General features: G+C 31.8%; 3 protein-coding genes across 6 annotated transcripts in view; 1 reads left to right on the top strand and 2 right to left on the bottom strand.

Moving 5' to 3' along the window:
• The window catches only part of LOC126843397 (trafficking kinesin-binding protein milt), a 37676-nt gene extending 21681 nt beyond the window's left edge, over positions 1-15995 (top strand). For all 4 annotated transcript variants that reach the window (XM_050580928.1, XM_050580925.1, XM_050580926.1 and 1 more), the window contains 10 exons: positions 10104-10180; positions 10259-10463; positions 11669-11982; positions 12056-12363; positions 12441-12608; positions 12670-12886; positions 12961-13241; positions 13307-13614; positions 13685-13794; positions 13861-15995. In XM_050580928.1, the coding sequence (XP_050436885.1) occupies positions 10130-10180; positions 10259-10463; positions 11669-11982; positions 12056-12363; positions 12441-12608; positions 12670-12886; positions 12961-13241; positions 13307-13614; positions 13685-13794; positions 13861-14157 (2259 nt within the window). In that variant the 5' untranslated portion in view covers positions 10104-10129 and the 3' untranslated portion in view covers positions 14158-15995. The remainder of the gene's footprint in view (positions 1-10103; positions 10181-10258; positions 10464-11668; positions 11983-12055; positions 12364-12440; positions 12609-12669; positions 12887-12960; positions 13242-13306; positions 13615-13684; positions 13795-13860) is intronic.
• An 841-nt stretch (positions 15996-16836) lies between these two features.
• On the bottom strand, positions 16837-17926 carry LOC126843415 (peptidyl-tRNA hydrolase ICT1, mitochondrial). Its single transcript, XM_050580955.1, has 4 exons — positions 17673-17926; positions 17408-17593; positions 17157-17326; positions 16837-17084 (listed from the first exon to the last, which is right to left on the bottom strand). Exons 1-4 carry the CDS (start codon positions 17814-17816, stop codon positions 17000-17002), a joined length of 585 nt encoding a protein of 194 aa, XP_050436912.1. The 5' UTR covers positions 17817-17926; the 3' UTR covers positions 16837-16999.
• Positions 17927-18785: 859 nt separating this feature from the next.
• Positions 18786-20062, bottom strand: LOC126843410 (tubulin-folding cofactor B). The gene is made up of 2 exons (XM_050580952.1): positions 19583-20062; positions 18786-19507 (listed from the first exon to the last, which is right to left on the bottom strand). Exons 1-2 carry the CDS (start codon positions 19916-19918, stop codon positions 19127-19129), a joined length of 717 nt encoding a protein of 238 aa, XP_050436909.1. The 5' UTR covers positions 19919-20062; the 3' UTR covers positions 18786-19126.
• Between the last annotated feature and the right edge of the window lie 706 nt (positions 20063-20768).

Below are 20768 nucleotides of genomic sequence, written 5' to 3'. Positions count from 1 at the left end.
GTATTATTTTCTTTAGAATGGAACTGGGAAAATTAAATTTAAGATTATTAACAGTTATTAAAAAAAGGGAATTTTTTTAACGACACTATTATGATTTGGCTTACACATATTCATGGTTTTTGTTTTGTCTTCTAACAATTACTCATTAACAACCGACACAGTAGAAGGTCGGTCGTGGGTTATGACTTAAGTTATATTTGGATAATAATAATAGAAATAGCGCATTCTTACGTACTTCTGCCGTTGGTAAGTCATTTTCTGTTCATTTTTATTTTTTAAATATACTTATTTTGGCCGATAAGACAATATTGCCGAACAAAATATGGATTTCCAGCTTTTCTTATTGGTTTTATTTACTCAAAGCAACTGCTGACTCCGTTAATTTCTTAATGTATTTTTCATCGTGCTATGTTTTTTTATTATACTAATTTGCTCTTTGCCGTGTCATGTTTTTTTCTAATGTCTTCTATCCTACGGAGAATCCACATCATACACATTGACCTGTACTCGTATCTAAGTAACGGGGGTCAAACTACATATATTATCTTAAAAATCTTTCTGTCAACAATCCGAAGCTTTTTTATTGTAAATATGTACTCATTTTCTTTTGTATCTCGCATGGCCCCGTTTTATCTCTGCGTTCACACCGTGTTACACTTAGATTTTATTTGTAAATAAAGCCGATCCTATTCTTATATATCCGTTACATGTGTTTTTTTTATACATTCAATCCGACAGACTTAACGCCCGCCCCTGTGTATTATTTTATATTATTGTTCTTTCCTGTTCCTTTCACGAGGAATTATTGAAGAACACAAAACAACCTATTTTGTCTACATCTTTGTTGTATAAAAATATAATTATATATATATATATATATATATATATATATATATATATATCCTCATCGGGAAATCGCCGCATAACGTTCTTACAGATATAATTTATCAAGATATATTTCGGTGTATGTGTGTGGGTTTTTTTAGCTCTCGAGCGAAGCTGGAAATGGTGTATTTTTTTTTTATTATTAGTAATCCAATTATAGAAAAAAATATGATATTATTCGCCTTACGTGGAATTAGAGTTTGTCCGTTTGGCAGATCATTACACCAATGGTGATGAAAAAAATTGACCAGAAAAATAAAAATCATATTTTATAAATAGTTCCCAATGTGCGAGCCAATTGCGGTTTTCGCGTGGGAGTTTTGCACATTTTAGACAGAAAAGCGTTAGCTTGGCTCGTCGTTAGTCAATTTTCTTTTCTTATATTATTATTTTTCTAGTCATTGCCGGGAACAATTTTTTTTTTTTTTTTTTGAACGGAGGATATTAGAACATTGTTGCCGGTTCACTTATTTTAAGTCTAGATATCGAATTTGTATGGTTGTATTGTATTTATATTTTTTTATTAAAATACACTCAACTCGACGGGAATGAACGAGGACGATTTGTTTAGCAGAGAATCGATAGAAAAACTTAAATATTTCATATTTTAGGACCTGGTTGTGGCAAGGCCCAAAGTATAAGCAATATTTGCCACAAAAGTGGTTTTAATAAATTTGAATAGTATCAACATATTTTCAAGTGAATTTGTATTAAATTTAGAGTACAATTTCCAATGTGCACAATTTTTTATGAACATTATATTTGAAGTATACGTTTTTATACTCACGAACCGGGACTCAAAATATATTGGGATATCCTATCAAACTTTTACGAGGGAGAAACAAGTACCTTATATCACATATACCTTTCACTCGGCCCGGTCGACCCGTGTTGTCCGGTCGTGTCACGTTCCTATTGCTATTGTAAGGCCGGTACAGTTATCCTATGTTCGATCTGAACCGAATAACGAGAGCTGTTACTTCTCCCATGCACACGAATTTGGCTGATACTTAATAATAATATCGTTTTTTATCGGACGATTTATCATTAGAAAACAAAAAACAAAATTCTCACAATCATATTTTTTTTTTTTTGGCCAACACAAATGGAGATTTATTGTTATCATCGATCCATCCACACCGCTTTCGTGTCGGCACGATCCGAGACAATCGGAGCTTTTACTTTTCATTTTTTTCTACCTAACCTAACCGGTACTTAACTCGTCTGTGAATGTGTAACATGAATAATATAATAATATATTAAGCATACAGAACCATTCGGTGTATTGTATCTAATGTACTGTACCGGAGTTCCAGGCACACGTTTCCGTGTAAAAAGTGAAATGTCGATAATGTTGTGTGGTAAATGTGTGTGTGTACAATGTGGTCTGATTTGAGCGAGTTAATGAAATATGTGTGTGCGTGTTTGTAAACGACACGTTTTTTGTATTGTCCATCGCTTTTGTGCTCAGGCGATTGCACGTGGCCAGGCAATAGCAGGAATTGTATAGTAAGCAACTAAATTTTTGTTATTTAAAAATCGTGAAAAAATATACTAATTAGTAAAAAATACTAGTTTTTAAAAAATCCAAACCCAACTATTTAAAAAACCTACTTACTATTGTCTATTCTAAAAACAATTAAAATACTTTCAAATATGATTTTTTTAAATACATTACGATTTGTATTGAACCGTGTAAAAGAATTTGCCTTAAAGAAGTACGCTTTTGTCGTGAAACGCAAATAAAAAATATGAAGTATAATGATATCATGTTAATATATTAAAATTACCCAAGTGGGCTACATTTGGTTTTTTCAGGTCAATCTATTGTTTTTCTTATCTTTGATTATGTCGCACGATTTTTTTTCGTCTAACAGCATATTATAATGTTTAAATAATAATAAATTTGATACAATTTTTAAATTATCAAAACAATGTACTGAAGACAAATAAAAAATATGATATAAATAATTGTTTTATTTATCGTTAATGAAATAAACATATATTGAAACTACCTCAGATGATTTAATTAACTATTATGTATTGTCATATAGTTTGTCCAACTCTAGGTGTAAACTAATAACTGTTAAAACCCACCAGTAGTTGGTAAGAAAATAATTTTCTTTATTTTGGGGTATTAACACCAAAAGTGTCGACTTAACGAAAACTACGTTTCTTAAATAAGTTCTTAGAATGGTTTACTCGCTTCCATCGAATTAACTTTTCTCATAGCTAACAACCTTACCTCAGTCTTGTAATGTATAATTATCGGTTGATTTTAAATTGCGAAGTGAACCTCATTTTTTTAATTGCATTTTTTATTGTGTAATGTTTTGTTTTTATATTTCAAAATTTAACTGTTTTATTTCATGTACCTAATCAGAACTCGTATCCGTTAAACTAATCGTTCATTGTTGTGTATTTGATACTTTTGATGTGAAAGTTAATTCTAACAGAATCTCTTTAATCTGGTCAATTTAATATAACCAACTATTTATTTTTAGTAATCATTAAAATTATATAATCATTTTTTAAAGCCGATAGTTTTTTGTATGTAGATACTGGTCGCCAACAGGTAGGAGTGTTTTTTCCCTTTAGAAATGTATAGAGTTTGACTTGTTCATTTTTAGTGAACAACGTTGTTGTTTTAGATTCAATTTTTTTTTATCCACGAAATTCTTTTCTCAAAATTCTTGTTGGTTTTGTGAGGGGTCATGTCTAACAATTTATGTTGCCCTTTCTTTGGAGTTCTACCGCGAGTGGTGTGGTGGTTGGTCGTACTTCAATGAGTTCACCACTTGTGCAACTCGGTAATTGTATATTTAAATGACACAAGGGTAATCGACCTCGTATATAGAGTGTATCTTATTTCATACTTTGAGGTTTTTCTACCGTCATCACTACTGTGTGATATATAAATATATATATATAGGTGGAGAAAAATAACAGTGTTCTGTCCACGCCCACTCGGCGTAAGTCGTCTACCTTTTTTTTTACTTTAATCTAACTACACGCACAACGCTGTTGCGACTAGTTGTGAATTCAATTTAAAACAAGACCCGATCCCATTACAATAAATTGTCGAAGCAGCTCGAAATAAAAAAAATACACACCAAGCTCTCTGTCTAGGAGGACCAAATCCAAATCCTAATATTCTTGTAGATTTTCTACTGTTGTGATGCAAAAGTGTTTCAGAATTTCCAAGTGTAAACCGTAAACTTACACAGACATGACATTTTTTTTTCATTTGCGGTAAACAATTTTCCCTCCGGCCTTTATCCTCTTAGGTTTAAAGGCTTAGGTACACCGAACATAGATAATACTATTTCATTTATAGACGTTAGGATACCCTTTGAATATATTACTGAACGGAAAAGCTATTGTTCAATTATGCATTGGGCTTGTCGAATAAGCCCTTGTATTTTGTGAAACATCAAAATTCCCAATTTGTCAGTAACCTAAGATACCGACTAAACTTTATTTATGGACTACCGTTATTATTCCCTATGTTAAACTCGCTAACGGTACTAACCGTCGAGTTGAGAAATATTGATATTTTAGCGATCACGCTGAACTTCAAGCCAATTAGCTTATTATTACTTAATTAGAATTATACTAATTTAAAAAAAACCTGTTTGTTCGTTTGATAAATGGCCTAAGACAATAGTAATTACGTAGTATAGTTGAATTTTTATTTTATAAATAACAATATTGTTATACAATTATACAATGAAACTATTTTGCCAACAGGAAATAATAATATTATGTTTTTTTGTGATTAAAAAAAATTGTCTAGAATATATTTTATTATGGGAAAAATGCGTGAAGTTGTTGAATATGTTTTAATTTTTCAATAGTCAAGTTTAATTGCAACTCGGTGCATGTATAATATAATGAGCAATGTAACCTTAAACAAGTTCGAATATATTACTTAATTAGAGGTCGAGTTTTTAATGATTAAACATTTTTAGAATCTCAACTTTCGAATGAGAACAAGGAAGTTTCACGATTTATGTTCAACAAGTTTAAATTGTAAAAGCAGTAGTTAATAAAATTAGAGAACGTCCTACTTTTTTTTTAACTTAGGCTTCGTCTTTCATAAGTTCTGTAAAAGTTGGATTACCGAATTTGTTTGTATTGTTTTCTTTACAAAATATAGTTTTTGCTTAAGTACTAGAAACTAGTGATGGTAATCCGAAAATTCGGATTTTTTTTTTTAAAAACACTATTTAAGCCACTTAAAAATCTTAGAAATATTACCCATCACTACTAGAAACAAGGAACTATTTTGGTAAAAACCAATTTATCTTATGATACAATATGTTTGTATGATTAGGAGGCTGGTATAATATGACAAAATGACAGATGGATATCACAAAACTTGCTAATACTACTATTATTTAAGTATGCTCTACTAAATTTATATTTGAAAAATTGTTTGTCCCTTTAATATTTATATTTTATTCCGTTTCATTCCACCTAAATCAATGTAACTAACCAATGAATAATAGTAAATATAAATACTTTGTATTTTTATAAGCCAATGCAAAATAAAAACAGGATCAATACAAAATACCAGGTTAGGTTAATTTAATTATAGCGATATAAACAAGTATCTATAAATATTGATACGATATTTACATATACTTGTAATTTACCATTGACAGAATATGTTTTATATGATTGTTTATGTTCGTCGGTTTTTAAATAATTTAAATTGCGTTCTAATTATAACAACGCGATTTTACTAATGAGAACCGTCTAATTAACTATTTTAAAATCGTACCTACTACTTAATGGAATAAAAATAGGATTTAGCTAATAAAATAATTTTTACTTCCATGAAAATATTATGTTTTTACTATTTTCACTTTTAATTAACTTTCGGTAACCCCAAAAAATCCGCACGATATTTCGCCGTGTTCGCTGTTGAATATTAACGATCAAATTCACTTTCTTTCGGTATATTAACCCGATCTAGTCGTGTCTGTTTGTTATTAGTAACTATACTAATACTACTATTGGCCATGTCTTCTATGCAATATGATTGACGACCATCAAATAACAGACACTGTTCGCTTTTGTTTCTGGGTTATGGTTTAGTAATGTTGGTATTAAATACAAATTTATCTTTGCGTTTAAATTGTTTAAGAAATTATTAAGAATTTTATTTATACTATTATAAACTCGAGTATGAGTGTATGCAACAGTATATAAGGTTGTTCCCCTTTGAGTGTGTTTGTGTGATACTTTTTTTATAAAGGCTTGTTTTTTTTAATATCATTAAATGTTGTCAACGTTTGATAAATATGTTATCTTTGTTGCGTTAATATTTGTCATTTAATTTACTATTGAAAATATTCTCGTAACTAACAAAATTTGAGGTATTTATAACAACTTTTAATCAACCTAACATTCATCAGAAAAAAATAGTGTCTTGTACAACAAGTTTTGTGTAATTATTTTTAAAATTACAGTGCATTAAATTGTAAAACAACTAATTAGCCTATTTAATTTGCTGGGCAATTTAAGTGTACTAATTAATCGTCGAGTATGGTGGATATGCAAAAGTGTGTTTGTAAATAGATCCATACCCTGTTAACGCTTTTAACGATATTAAAAACAAATATTTAAGTTATAAATCTAAAATTATTGAAAACTGGTCAACGACTAACTTTTACTGCAGATTGTTATTAATGTTTTTAGTCATTAAAGATTAAAAGGAAGTATTATGTAGGTTATCGAACTTCAAAACTAAGAGAAAGATTAAAATGGATAACTAAAAAATTAAGAATTAAAAAGGTAAAACAAATTGTCTAAATTTTAAAATAATCTAGAATCGTTTATTTTTTTACTTTTCATAGCACATAAATCTCAAAGAAGTTAAAAAAATACAACAAAGAAATTAAGTGCTTTTAATATGATAACATAATCATAATTACCTAACTAAAGCTGTGAAATAAAAAGTACTCGAATAGAGTGATTCCTTTCATTAACTCTTATATTTACAACAAAATATCTAATGTAAATTAACATTTTTATAAGCTAGTAGGTAACGTGCTAAAACCTTTAATAGTTTAAAAAAATATTGTTTTTTTTAAACCACAATATTTGCTATCATTTTTCAAATTATATTGTTTCGGTCTGGTTTCGTCGTAGTAATTTTACCTTTAGTATGACAGATAACTTAATTATTAAAAAAAAAATTAATTATAGAAGCAAAATATGTATTAGGCACTTTAAAACGTTTGTTTTACGCGCCCAAATAGATTCGTTTAACAATGTTTTTTATGTATAATCATCGCTTGCTTAAATAATTTGTTGCATAAATAACTTTGTTATTTTCCAAGGATCCAACTTAAACAGGTTCTATTAAGTTTGTGGCATTATCATAACGATAGTGGATGATAACAATTATGTAATCTTGTTAATCGGTTTGTTTTAACCGCATAAAAAAAACTCTTTTGGCTTCTTATATTACACGTTTAATAGCTTATAATGTCAACTTAAAGTGTTTTTTTATTTTCACGGGCATCAATCAGACGCACCGCCGTTGAAGGGTTTTACCAAAGCCATTTTGTGTTAACGTCGACAATGGATTTTGAATTATATTATACATATTTTTTTTTATTAAGTACGACGCCAGACTGTCGTTTTTGTATACTTAACGTTTGTCGCGTTTCGACTTTTAAACGAATCTTGGATGTGATTTTTCCCAGCAAAGTCTCTAACAATATTTATCTTATTTAAGTGACTCGTTTCAAAAAGTCAATATATTTACCAATAGCTGTTATTCATTTACAATGCAATATTTTTTTTCTTCGCCTTTTCCCATGTAAATATAGTAATTGGCCAACTCAACGTATTCTGCTTTACTTTCAAGCCATTTTACTTTAGTCCTAACTTTGGAGTGTTGGTACAAATTTCACATCATCCCTAACCACTCATTTGGTTAGTACAAATATTTTAAAACCGTAAATCTTAAACCTTGAAATTTGAATTGATCCAAGTTGTAAGTCAGTCGTTGGGTTACTACCCACACAAGATTTGTGTTCAACGTCTCGACCTTGAAACAATTTGAAATAATTATGCAAACCCTTGAAAATGGTTTTGGCGAAATTTGCGTATGGATTTTTATTACGCTTTGGGTCTTATACATAGCGATTTTCATCAGGTCATTAATATTCCAACTTAGCACGTTTATAGTATTTATATAATATATGCGTGTGTTGTTAATGTATATAATATATTTCATTTTACAAAAGTCCATTACAAATGCATCACGCGAAATGGGTTACTTAATATATTAACTATATTTTACAATGAAATATTTATGTTATTGTGCAGAGTTGGGAAAAATATAAATTTTATCGTTTGACGAATAACGTCTTTATAGTATAATGATAATAGATCATATTTTTTTATTCACGAATAACATTGTTTGTAACTAGATAGATAAAAGATAAAGTAAAAAACGGAGAGTCCGACCAAATTGTTTTAGACGATTTTTTTTCAAATTATAAGTGTTTGCGATTGCAACATTAGATTTACAAATCAGTAATTCACCAGTAAAGCGCATTGCACGACCTTGGATACATCTAAGGTCTTTTTCACTTTGGTGAATCATAGTCGTTTGCTTTATTATATAGCAAAAGAGAACCGATCATCTGAGCTTTCAGACGATTGGATTAATTTGTCTTGTCACCCAAAGTGTGTTATGTGTTCTCAAAGGGTTTCGTCGAAGACACTAGTTGTGATCTCGATATTGTTATTTATCTCTCCTAAGGGTATTAAATCTCTTATACGGGTGTTTGTATTGTTCTATTATTATTATTATTACGACCTCGGCATCAGATCAATAACATATGGATAGGTTACATAAGGTTGTAACAGGGCAAACGTTTTTATTGCATCTAATTATAAGAACAATAGTCGATACTGATAGAACAACTTAACATATCTAATAATTCTTTGTAAGAAAAAAAAATAACCTTAATGATTACAGAATTTTTTTTTATTACCAAAAAAAAAGTTTATATGAGAGACAAGCATGACTTTTTTTAATTTCATACGATCTTCTCGTTAATTGCTTTTGTGTGTGTAATTACTATAATAATCGTATATACTTAAATGTACATTATTATTTCTCTGCAAATTAATAGCCGATTGTTATCAAAAATTAAATTAGACACGTCACATCTACAATATTATATTTTATTATTATTACTTTTATATAAAAATGCTTTAGTTTTTGTAAATTTTTCAGCTTGTTAAATCGAAAATTATTGCAATTTTATCGCTTAGAGCTAATAAATTGGACAACAATATGATTCAGGCATTATTTTTTTAAGTGCTTTAGTTATAGATATGTTTGGAATGCTCCTAAACAATAAAATGTCCATTACAACAGAAATTTCAAATTGTTTTAAAAAATATAACTTCAATTTTATAATTATAAGTATGAACGTTTTCCAGAAGTTTGGTAGAAATTATTATAAGTATAATATTTGTTTGATGTTTTGAAAATAGTTCATGTATATCTACTTAATATTTATTTATATTATGTTCAGAAAAAAGTTCTTAAACCCGTTTTGTGGTATTTTTATTTGATTTTCTACCTAAATAAACGTATTTTTATAATTGCATTTTTGTTTGTTTCAAATAACGTTAGTTTTAAATATATATATGTTTGAACTTTTATTTTATTCGATTCTTTATTTCGACTTTTATTAAAATAAAAAAATTCAATATTTGTTTACATATAATAAATATACATGTTTGAATTTGTTTTTAAACAAATTAACGCCCTGTTGTGATTATATGTACAAAAATTCTATGGGGGGGGGGGGGAAAGCATACACAAAGTGTGAACGTCGGACCAGAATGTGTTCCGGTGTCGTTAGAGACGTAATATAACGAAATGAGCTGCTCGTGCAGATCAATAAAACTACCCCTTTGCCCTACCCCCAGCCCTTATCGACCCCCTCGGCGACCTCTCCTCTGGGGTTTGTACGATATCAGCGGTGCACTTATACCGCTGCGTCATAGGTCCGCCATAACTTTTGTAGACCTCGTGTGTGTTGTGTACTGTCAGAGTAAATTACCATTAACTATATATAAAATATTATTAAATATCTTAATCTCCGTCGTCGTCGGAGTGTGTACACACATTAGCTCGTCATGGACTTGTATTATATTTTTTCAACCGTGTGTTACAGTTCTATGCAGCAACCGCGTAAGCCAAATGACAAAGACCTACAATGATATCGAAGCAGTAACCCAACTATTAGCCGAAGTGAGTGTCTTGACATGACGTGCTTCGTACGCGGTGTTTAGGTGCTTATATTTTATTTACTTGTTCCGGTTTGTGTAGAAAGAAAAAGATTTGGAGTTGACCGCCCGCATCGGCAAAGAATTGTTGGCCGGCAATCAGACCTTGGAGGCCAGGGTTGGATTTCTCGAGACGGAATTGAAAACCGTCAACGAACGATACACACAAGCGTCGTACGAGTTGCAGAAGAAAAACGATCTCATCAAAATACTCAGCAACGATGCTGACGACACGGGCTACGAAGCGGGTGAGTTTTTGTGCACCTGTTATAATATATAATAAGAATAATATACCCCAGACCTAGCCTTTGGAAAAATTGTCGGTAATCTGGCGTACAATAGTGATTTGAGAAATTTACATCTCCATTTGGTTTAGACGCACGACTGACGTCCAAAGGACAACAACCGTGCTAAACGATACCAAACTTCGGAATTCCGGTTATATATATATATATATATATATATATAATAAATACACTCGCGTTAATCGTTGCGCGACTAATCCGCGTCCGCATTTTGTTAACATGGCGTAAAACGTCTTGGCTATGTTATGTTTGTTTACTGAAGGAAATCGAAATGGAAAGGAACATCGGCAGACAAGCTATTATAGTGATTGAAGTAATCGTCTGATAAGAGAGCGTATAGTGATAAGCATTGATAAGGGGAAATAAACTGATAAGGGATACGAATGTGATAAAAATGGTAATTGACAACAAAAAACTTGCAAAACAATTTGATGAATTTTTAACGAGAATCAGTATACATTTTTATTAGCACGCCAATTCCTTGTTTAAACTTTGAAGGGGATTTAAATAATAATAAGACAAACTAGAGAAAATGTTGGAAGCAGATTCATATTATGAGAAAAAACATGTTGTATTTTCGATCTTGTTCTAAAAATGTTTTGTACAGCGTTGATCACAAATATCTAATTTATTTACTATATTTACGCCTTTGTTCTCTAAACATAACAAGTTTCCTTCCAATTGACACCCGACATTATTCTAGTTCACTTCATTTATACTTTTTGTTAATTTAGTTTGTAGATAATATATTATAGTAATCATTAATTCCTAAATCATAATTTTAAATTACAAATCAAAATTACAAAATAAAAGCGATATTCGACAATCAAAGGAATTTATTTTTATAAATAAAATACTAAAGGTTTCACTTATCATCGCGTCTTTTAAATTGCATTAATTTTTCAAACGACGTGATATTTTCTAAAAGAATACGTTTGTAAAAAAAAAAAAAAGTATACATATTCCAGATGGAGATGACAATGGTATTCACATTTAACTAAAACTAAGTGATTTTTTTATTTTTCCGTGTGGCTCAGAAATCACAGGGGATAGTTGGTATATTATTTTAGCACACCATTTGTATGACTTTTTTAATTATTTGACACTGACAATAACTTATTTTATTATTAACTTTTTTTTTGTTTTAGCCGACGAAACCGCCAAAGGGGAAAGATACTATGGCGTCAGCGCAGAGTACTTGCAAAAGCGGCTCAAGAGCATGGAAGACGAAAATAGGTCTTTGCGTGGCGAAGCCAACCGTCTGGCCATGCAGACTGACGAGATAGAGGCCAAGGAAGCACAGCTCATGTCGGACTTCGCCTCTCAGCTGAGCAACACCCGATCCGACTTGTCCGTCATCATGGAACAAGCGGACAAACACAGGGAGGAGAACGTCACCCTGCACAACAACTGCGAGTTCCTGCGATCCAAGTTGGCTAGTGTCGAGGCTTCATTGAGAATCGTAAGTAAACTTTCATTAATATTTTTCAAAGAAATTCTCTATTGATTCAATGTGTGTGTTTCATTCAAAATAGAAAACCGATGAGAACGACGAACTCATGTCGATGCTCATGTTGGCCAGAGACACCCAGAACGAGCTAGCAGCTGAAATAGCGGAAGTGAAAAAGCAATATGAAGAGGCGCTTGCGATGCTTCACGAGTGTCAGGCAGAACTCAAAGGTCACAAGGACAAGAATGTACCACTTGCTCGGACCGGACCACTATTTACATCACTTCCGCCGTACTTGAACTCCACGGCGCTACACAGTCACGGCCACAGCTCTTTGGAGAGCTCGTTGTTCTCCGAGCTCAGTCTGGACTCTGGCATAGGCACTGGCAGAATGTAAGTCTGATCGAGTCCGTCTCGACCTTGGCCTAAGTCTTTGTTTCGTAACCACATGTTTGTTTGTTGTTCCTCAGGTCCGGCGCCAGTAGCTACAAAAAGTCCATCGGCATGATGAAGCTGACCTCATCGATGGAAACCAGTACGAGAAACATGTCCAGACAAACCGCCTATAACGACCTGACCGAAGAGTCGGCCACCCAAAGCGACTGTGATGATTTCTCGGATACGGATTCGTTCATTATGTACGTGTTTATTTTACACATAAAAATATAAATTGTTAATTGATTTGCATCTTTATTTTAGCGAGCAGCCTGGAATACCTGGTGCTCCGGGCTCAGAGGATTTGGCAAACGCTCTGAAACGTTTGACTCCGGCTTCGATCAAAGCTCGCCGTGCCGCTTTAGGGACCGGTTTCATGTTTGGCGATCCTTACGATTCAGCTGATACCAGAACGCCCGATTCATTGATGTCCACCGGAAGCATAAGTCTACCCACCTGGAAAACGCCAAGCAAACTACAGGTATTTCAATATATTGTGCCAGTGTTAACGTTTTGGAGAAAAAAAATTAATAACTGTTTTCTTCCACTCGTTAGTTGGTCAAGCCTATGCAAGGTTCGTTTACGCTTCAACAGTGGAACGCTCAATCGGTACCGTCGCTGAGTGCTATTCTCGAGGAACAGCCGCAAGGAGTAATTAAAAAGTGTGATTCCACGGCGCCGATAGCAGGTCTTCCTCAAACGTTCAGACTTGATGAAATCGAAGAGGATGAACCCAAACATCCCGGCAAAATGTTCCAGATGTCTAGTTATATTTACACGATGACCAATTCCACAGTGATGCATCCGGACGACGGCACCACTAGTGTCACTCCGAGGTAACATTTCTAGTTAACAAAACAAAAATTATACTTTTTTTACTATGACCTACTCATGTTTGCAGTATTCGAGGCAGCGCAATGACAACAACAGTGAACAGTCGCGTAAATAGTCAAATGCCGTCGAAAGAAGGAACTCCGATGTTATCTAGAAGAAATTCGACGACCACATTTTCCACAAACAGTGGTTTGGCTGCCATGTTAAACGAAAGAGGAATCCGGGCCATAACACCGTCCGCCTTGGCCACTCCTATGTTCTCCACTACGGCCACACCTTGTAATAGTCCCTACGGTTCGCCCGGAGGTACACCTGATCGTTCACGCTCTCCATCGCCTTCGGACTCTCCTTACTCGCATCCATTTGGATTACCTGGTAAGTTAGTGTATTGTGAAATGTTTTAACAAAAAGAACTTTAGTGTAACTATTTATAAATTCGGTTCAGGTTATTTGATGCACAGTGGAGCCAAACTGTTGAAGACTTTAACGGGCACCGAAAGGTCGACCGAACACAAGTCACGCAAATCAAAGGCGGTTGTCAGGCCCGACAAAAAAGTAATTTATTTACTAGTGCGAACGGCCATGGACTTAAAATAATGTTCTTTTGTTTTTTTTTTGTAGACGTTGGCAGGCATACGACTCGTAGAAACCATGAAACATTACATACCCACCGTTGCGACCGACGAATCTGGCCGACCGGTGTTTGAAATTGGAGCGTCTGAGCCGCCGAAACCGGAAAACGGTGCGTTAAAAAGACGATTGAGACAGTTAGACAACTCCGATAAAGGTCCGAGGTTACGCATGGATTTGGGTACGGTTGGTCCGCCAACACAGTCGACGGACAATGACAGTTCTCAGCCGACGCATGGCACGCTTATTAGTTCCATGTTCTTTGCCCGCAAAGGAGGATTACTGTAAAAAAATAATAAGAAAACAATATTTTGGTGCAATCGTAGTACATAAATATGTATATTTTTTTATTTTGAACAAATTTTCAAAAAATATCTCCTATTTGTTGTCGTCCCTTTACCTATTCTGACCGTGTTTTATAAAAATACACTCGGCCTTTTTAATAACCAATTTAAAGTAGTCGGCTTAATTAAATTTCCTAAGAGTTCGGTGTTAATTTTTTTTCTAACTACAATTTGATCGCTGTGATTTAAAAAAAAAAAAATTACTATTAGTACAATTGTTAGTAGCTTAGCTTACTAAGGAAAAAAAACAGACGATGGTTAAGGTATTTATTATTATTATTATTATTCTTTATTTCATAAACAATATGATACCTACGATAACGTTGTTATGTATGTTAATTAGTCATGCCGCGTGTTTTAGACGCCTAAAGGTGCTATATAATAATGTCATTTTCTCAATCAGGTCCGATTGTATGCTGTTCGTTAACGGCCATTGTTGCTTTTACTTGTGAGGACCTTAAGCTTAATAATAGAGTGTATATTCCCAATAAGTATAAATAAACTTTTTTTTTCATTATCTTTATAAGGGCTATACAAAAAAAAAAAAATGTAGTCTCTCTGTCGATTGAAATAATAATTGTATATTTTTGTATTTCTTTAACTCGACCGATTCTTACTGAATTGTAAACCGAACGAAATCGCACAATAAAAATAGTATAAATACGTTTTTATACAGTAATTTATTATTGTTTCATTTTATTTTTTTGGTTAAAATTGTCTTAACTATTATAATGAAAAACTTTAAAAAAAATGTATTTAAGTATATCGACTTATAATGTTATAATTGTTAAACTTTTGTAGTACTTTTTTTGTTTCAAATTCATATAATATTCTTAAAAACCGCCGGGTTTTTGTTTATTATTATTATTTTACATACCTTTTTTTTTATTTTCTTAAGTTTTAAATATTTATTTCATGAAAACGGTTAGCTTAATGTATTGGTAACTTAAGACTATTTTTTTATTTTTTTTAATAAAAAAAATAATAATAATTAGTCATTACTATATTTTCCTCACGTCGTATTCAGGAAATAAAATCGGTCGAATACTGTTTCAACATTACTTTATCCTTTTTTTTTTTTTTTTTAGTTCGCTTTAAGTTTTTAACCAAAGTATTTTTTTTAGAATAATTTTTTTTTTTTTTTTAAACTTTCGACGGTGTTCCTACTATGTTCTTTGTTCGTTTCTCGAAATTGTCAACGGCAAACAGTAACGCGTCACCACGTAATAAATTGTAAATACATTTTTTTTTATATATATATATTATTTTAGAATTATTATTATTATTACTACTATTTTATTATTTAAAAAGTTTTCTGTGTTATTGTGTAACGCATACTTCGCAGAAGGACGATTAATTTTGTCCGGAAAGTTTGTGCGATTATACGGGGAAAAAAAATATTGAAGTTTCTTTAGTAACGAATGTTGTTTTTATTAAGCGATGGAGCCTTTTATTGTTCGAAATAAAAAAAAAAGAAATTATGACGAGACTGAGTTAGTATTCAACCAAATTTTGTACGTTTTATTTTATTTTTATTTAGTTTTTGTAGGCAAACACATCTGCGTATTCTGGCTAGCGACGCGTCCGCCGTTAACCGATGGTTAATAACAAACGCCGACAAGTATTTTATGATATGTAAAAAAACAGGAAAAAAATATGAATCGACCGTATTGTATTTTTTGTTAAAAAATATTTTATTCGGTTATTTATTCTTGTATAATGTAATAATATTATGTTTAGGGCTAGTTGAGAAAAATATTAAAGATGTATTTGTTGACTGAAGTTAGATTTTTTTTTTTTACCCATCGCATCCTTATTATTATTATATCGTGTTTGCAGCACTTGTTGTGATGATTTGAAGAAATGTGGTTTTTACAAAAATAGCACTGGTGGTTGGACGCGTGTAAACACTGCAGCTGAACGATCGGCCAGACAGGTACCAAGGCATAGGCGACACACCGAGCGGCAAAAGTTCAAAAAGATTTAGGTACGGGAAAACTAGCATCTTATGTGATACATTAATAGGTTTTCGATTAAAAAAAATACTTGCAAAAAATCACTCAAGTAATTCTAAAATGACCACTTGCTCTTAGTGAAGTCTGTTAAAAAAAAAGGTAAGGTAATGTAAAAAAAATAAAATTATTTTTAAAACACCAGGTACAGTGTACGTTGATCAAAATTTTACTTTTATTAATAATACTTGATTACAGCAAAAATATGATTTTAAAATAATATTTTTTTTTTAAGTCTCGATAATTATTTAATATTTTAATTTTCATATATATTTTTTATGCATGGATTGTAGTAATAGATGTGTGAATATTCTCTAAAACAAAATAAAAATCAGTTTGGCATGACCAAAGTGGGTAAATATCAACTTTTGGCTGTTGCCAAACATAATAAGTTTAAAAAAATACCTTTAAAATATATTTTAAACACAGTTTCGAATACTAATCAATAGAAAATTATTAGTTGAGACATGTAATCCCTTATTGAATAAGGAATAGTAGATAAGTGATGTATTATATTTGAATAGAAAAAGCAATTAAAATTGATATTGTAATAACTTGTGCACATATTATTTAACAAAAAAATTATCATACACAAAAAAAAAACGATAATATTCAGTGAACTAAAAAATGTATTTCTCTCCTTAATATCAAAATATATTTAATTAACAAAATCATTTGTAAGTACAGTATTTACATTAAAATATGTTGTACAAACAATAATTTTCATTAAAAATTGTTTAACAATTAATTACTGACAGGTTGGCAGCAATGAAACTAGATTGTGGGAGCTTGACGATCGCTTTTAATAAAAGATTTCATTTTTTTATCGACCAATCTTTTGCGATTTGCACTTTCAGCTCTAATATTAATAAAAAAAAAAAAGGTTAAAAATGACTTTATAAAAACATGACATGATATATCGATTATTTACCTGCGTCTTATTCTCTCTACAGTTTCTTCAGAAGGTTCGTGTTCAGGTTCGACGGCTTTCCAAATAATAGAGCGGAGCCGTTCCATGGCATCGGCCAGGTTTAATTGTTGCGACCTAGTTTTTTCTGACCGAATCACTAAATATCCTTCTTTGGTCAACTTGTTTTTGTTCTAAAATAAAATATAAATAAAAAACCAAAACGCATTCCTTGTGGTTTCATCACATCGTTTGACGATTAATAAATAACTTACGATTTCGATTAATTTTTGTCGGACATTGTCGCCAAGCCATTTAGCCGATTCGACTTTCAATCTCAGGTCTACTTTGGTGTTTACTTTGTTGACATTTTGTCCACCGGGTCCGCTCGACGTGCTGTACGTGATTTCCAATTGGTCGATCGGTATGAAGCCGTTGAATTCGCCGTCCTTGCCCGGTACCTAGTGTTGAATATTTAAATAAATTATATTAAATATAATATAATATTATACATATGCAAGTGTCGAACATATGACATACTTGATCGGGTTTCGGTGTTGTTAGTTTCAACGAGCTGTCTGGATACAAATTTTTCAAACTGATCGCACTCGTGTAGTGGCTGGAACGCGACAAGTTTGGCAAGAATATGCATTTGCAAAGGCCTCTCAAAGCGACCAAACTCATTTTGGAAAATTCACAATTCGTTTATGGTTTTAATATACTTAAATTCATTGAATAATTCAAATTTTACAAATAAGAACTGTAACGCAATGCGCATTAACGTTATCATTTATCACTTTATTCACTTATCAGTAAATTTGGCCTTATCATATTTTGTGTTATCAGTTTAAAAATTACCAACTTGAGACAATACAACTTTTTTCTAACTAATCGGTATTATTTTGGGTAAATACTAAATTTCAGTAATTTATTATTATGATTAGAAATGTCCTGTATATTAGTGATGAAAAATTATTTGTTTTGTCCTATAAATAACAAACAATAGAAAACCGATTATAAATTTAAATGAATAAAGGTTTTAAATTAAGTTAATTCACGAATAAACTATGTGTATCTTCACACAAAATTAAAAATTATGAATTTTTATAAAAAAAAAAGTATTTAGTTACATAGAAAATAAATACATATTATATTATTTCTAAGTCTGAAATAAAATTTGTTGAACATAAGCTATGTTAACCATCTCCTTGAAAAAGTCAAATTAATAATACAATTTAAAAAAACTTCCAGAATTATTGAAACGAAAATTTAAATTAAACCTATATCTAAAAGAAACAAAAAATTGTATGTATTACCTACTTATTTATTCTTTTGAATTACTAAGTCAACTTCACAGTTAGTACCCTTCTGTGTCATATAATAAAGTCCGACTCAATATTACGTTTGATGAAAAATCTTGATGTTATTGTAATATATGTCACGCATACAAAACTTGTCTAAAATTTTGTCACAGCACTGATTGAGGATAACAGTGACAAGCCTAATTTGATTATGATTTTCACTAATCATTAACATTAAGTATACATAAGTCATAACGACGTTACAACAATTGTTATGGTAAAATATTCATAAGCGATTTTATTGATTTTTGGAAAACCTACACGTTTCTACAAAAAACAAAAATCATAATAAAAATGTATACAAGGAATGTGTTATTGTTACATATTATAATGAATTACATTAAATCTATACGTAACAGATAAGTTAAAGACGTTATTAGTTATTTATGGACGTATCGTATAAAAATATATAAACACGTTTAACGTTTTATCACAAACTAAGTTCAAAAATATAACATCTATACTTAGATTAATCTAATTAAACATGTAGTACATTTAACATTATTTGAATAGTGTACCGACGTACGAAAATTATATTGTCGTAGCGGGCTCGCCCATATTTTAGTAGTAATATAAATTAATTTGTGTTACAAAAATGTGAGACGATAATAGGAAAGAAGCAAAATGATTAATTTAAAGTTCATCATCGATAACTGGAAAATCGCCTACTTCGACGGCAGACGGCGTTACAAAGGATGCGTATTTAGGAGGCGTTTGGAAATACCGTTTGTTGTTGACACACCCGTCATGTTTGCCGTATGGTTCGTCATATTTCACACCAACCCAATAGCCGTTTTTGTCGTCCAATCTACCCAAATACATAACGGTGCCCCGCTGGACGGGCTTGTTGGGCAATCTTATGCAACACCTCTGACCTACCGACATTGTGTCGATTAATTCTTTTTCCGCGTTTTCTTGTTCCTCTTTTTCTTGCACTTCCTTTTCACGCTGTTTCAAGTAATCCGGATTATACTTGCCCAATTTGTTGTTTTTTAAAAAACTTTTCAAAGTTTCCTAAAAAAAAATGGAACGGCAAAAAACGTTAGAAAACGATTACAAACAAAGCAATCGGTGGCGACGGAGATGTACCTGTTTGGCGTTGTATTCCTCTTCGGTCATTTTGTAACCGTCCACGGCGTCTTGATCCGAACTCTGGTAGGCCGGGTCTTCGACCAGCAAAACCATGCCGTTTTCCACGGGATAGGAACCTATCTGCGAGTCGTCGTCGTCCAATTTCGTTACCAGTTTGTCCTTGTTGTACGCCGACAAATTCATCGTGCCCGCCGACCGGCCCGTCACCATCTCGAGCTTGTTCTTCAGTTCGGCCACGGTCATGGCTCTCCTATACCTCCTGGGATTGATTTCGGGCTCGGCCAAAGCTGTGCACACATACACTTCCAACATGTCGGACAGATTGCCGTTCATAACGGTCGATAAGAGTATTGCGAATAAAAAAGCGTGTTCGAATTACCGAAAGTAAAACATTGACGAAGTCGGCGAAAAGCAAAATCGAACCGGAAACAATACCATTTATAGCCGGAACCGAATTTTGTTTGCTGGTTTGTTTTGACGAACGGCGATAAGAACCGTTGATAAGAGCGTTTACAGTGTGACCACATACAAGACATGTCTGATAATATTATTATTGTGCCACGCAAGATGGCGACAGACTTTTCAAAAACATTGTTAAACCTTTTGATGGTGAAAATTTAAAACGCCCCAGTAAAAATGCGCCGAATGTACTTAAATCAAATATTTTATCGAGTTATAAATAATTATTTATTTCAATTAGGTATTTGTTATTTCAAACGGTAAATAAAAATATAAGTACACATTTTTCAGTTAAATATGAAAAAAAAGTAACAACCCGGTTTAATTGTATGTAATACTTGCTTGACATTTTTATCGAAATCGTGATTAAAATAAAATACTCATGTATTTAAATAAAAGATGAAATTATAAAATGAAATAAAAATATGTATTTAAAATAACAGGTAATTTGAAACAGTCTAAAAATAATGTATTTAAATATTATTTAAAGTTATAATTAATAAATTATATAAAATATTACTTATTATTTTTGCAGCTGTAAATAGAAATTAGTTGACACAATGATGTGTATTCGAGTAAAAATGTGGTTTTTATTTGTTTGTTATTGTCGACTTCTTTACATTTTGTTTTTTTTTTAATTCTTCTATACGAGTTCTCAACTTGGAAATGTCTTACAATTTTATAAAACCGAGAGGGAGAGGGTGTCAGCAAAATTATTTTGCAA

The sequence above is a fragment of the Adelges cooleyi genome, unplaced genomic scaffold (assembly GCF_023614345.1).
Source record: "Adelges cooleyi isolate 19-005CV unplaced genomic scaffold, UGA_ACOO_1.1 ACOO_flye_CR_arks_rails_tigmint_CR_PRNA_574, whole genome shotgun sequence".
Lineage (NCBI taxonomy): Eukaryota > Metazoa > Arthropoda > Insecta > Hemiptera > Adelgidae > Adelges > Adelges cooleyi.
The sequence above is the reverse complement of the archived record's forward strand: the minus strand, read 5'-3'. Positions and strand labels throughout refer to the sequence as shown.

Coding starts and splice junctions, on each gene's coding strand:
- LOC126843415 (XM_050580955.1), bottom strand. CDS start 17,816: ATGAGTTTGGTCGCTTTGAGAGGCCTTTGCAAATGCATATTCTTGCCA. Junction 17,327..17,407: donor GACAAAAATTAATCGAAATC/GTAAGTTATTTA, acceptor ATTTTATTTTAG/AACAAAAACAAGTTGACCAA. Junction 17,085..17,156: donor GTAGAGAGAATAAGACGCAG/GTAAATAATCGA, acceptor TATTAATATTAG/AGCTGAAAGTGCAAATCGCA.
- LOC126843410 (XM_050580952.1), bottom strand. CDS start 19,918: ATGAACGGCAATCTGTCCGACATGTTGGAAGTGTATGTGTGCACAGCT. Junction 19,508..19,582: donor AGGAATACAACGCCAAACAG/GTACATCTCCGT, acceptor ATTTTTTTTTAG/GAAACTTTGAAAAGTTTTTT.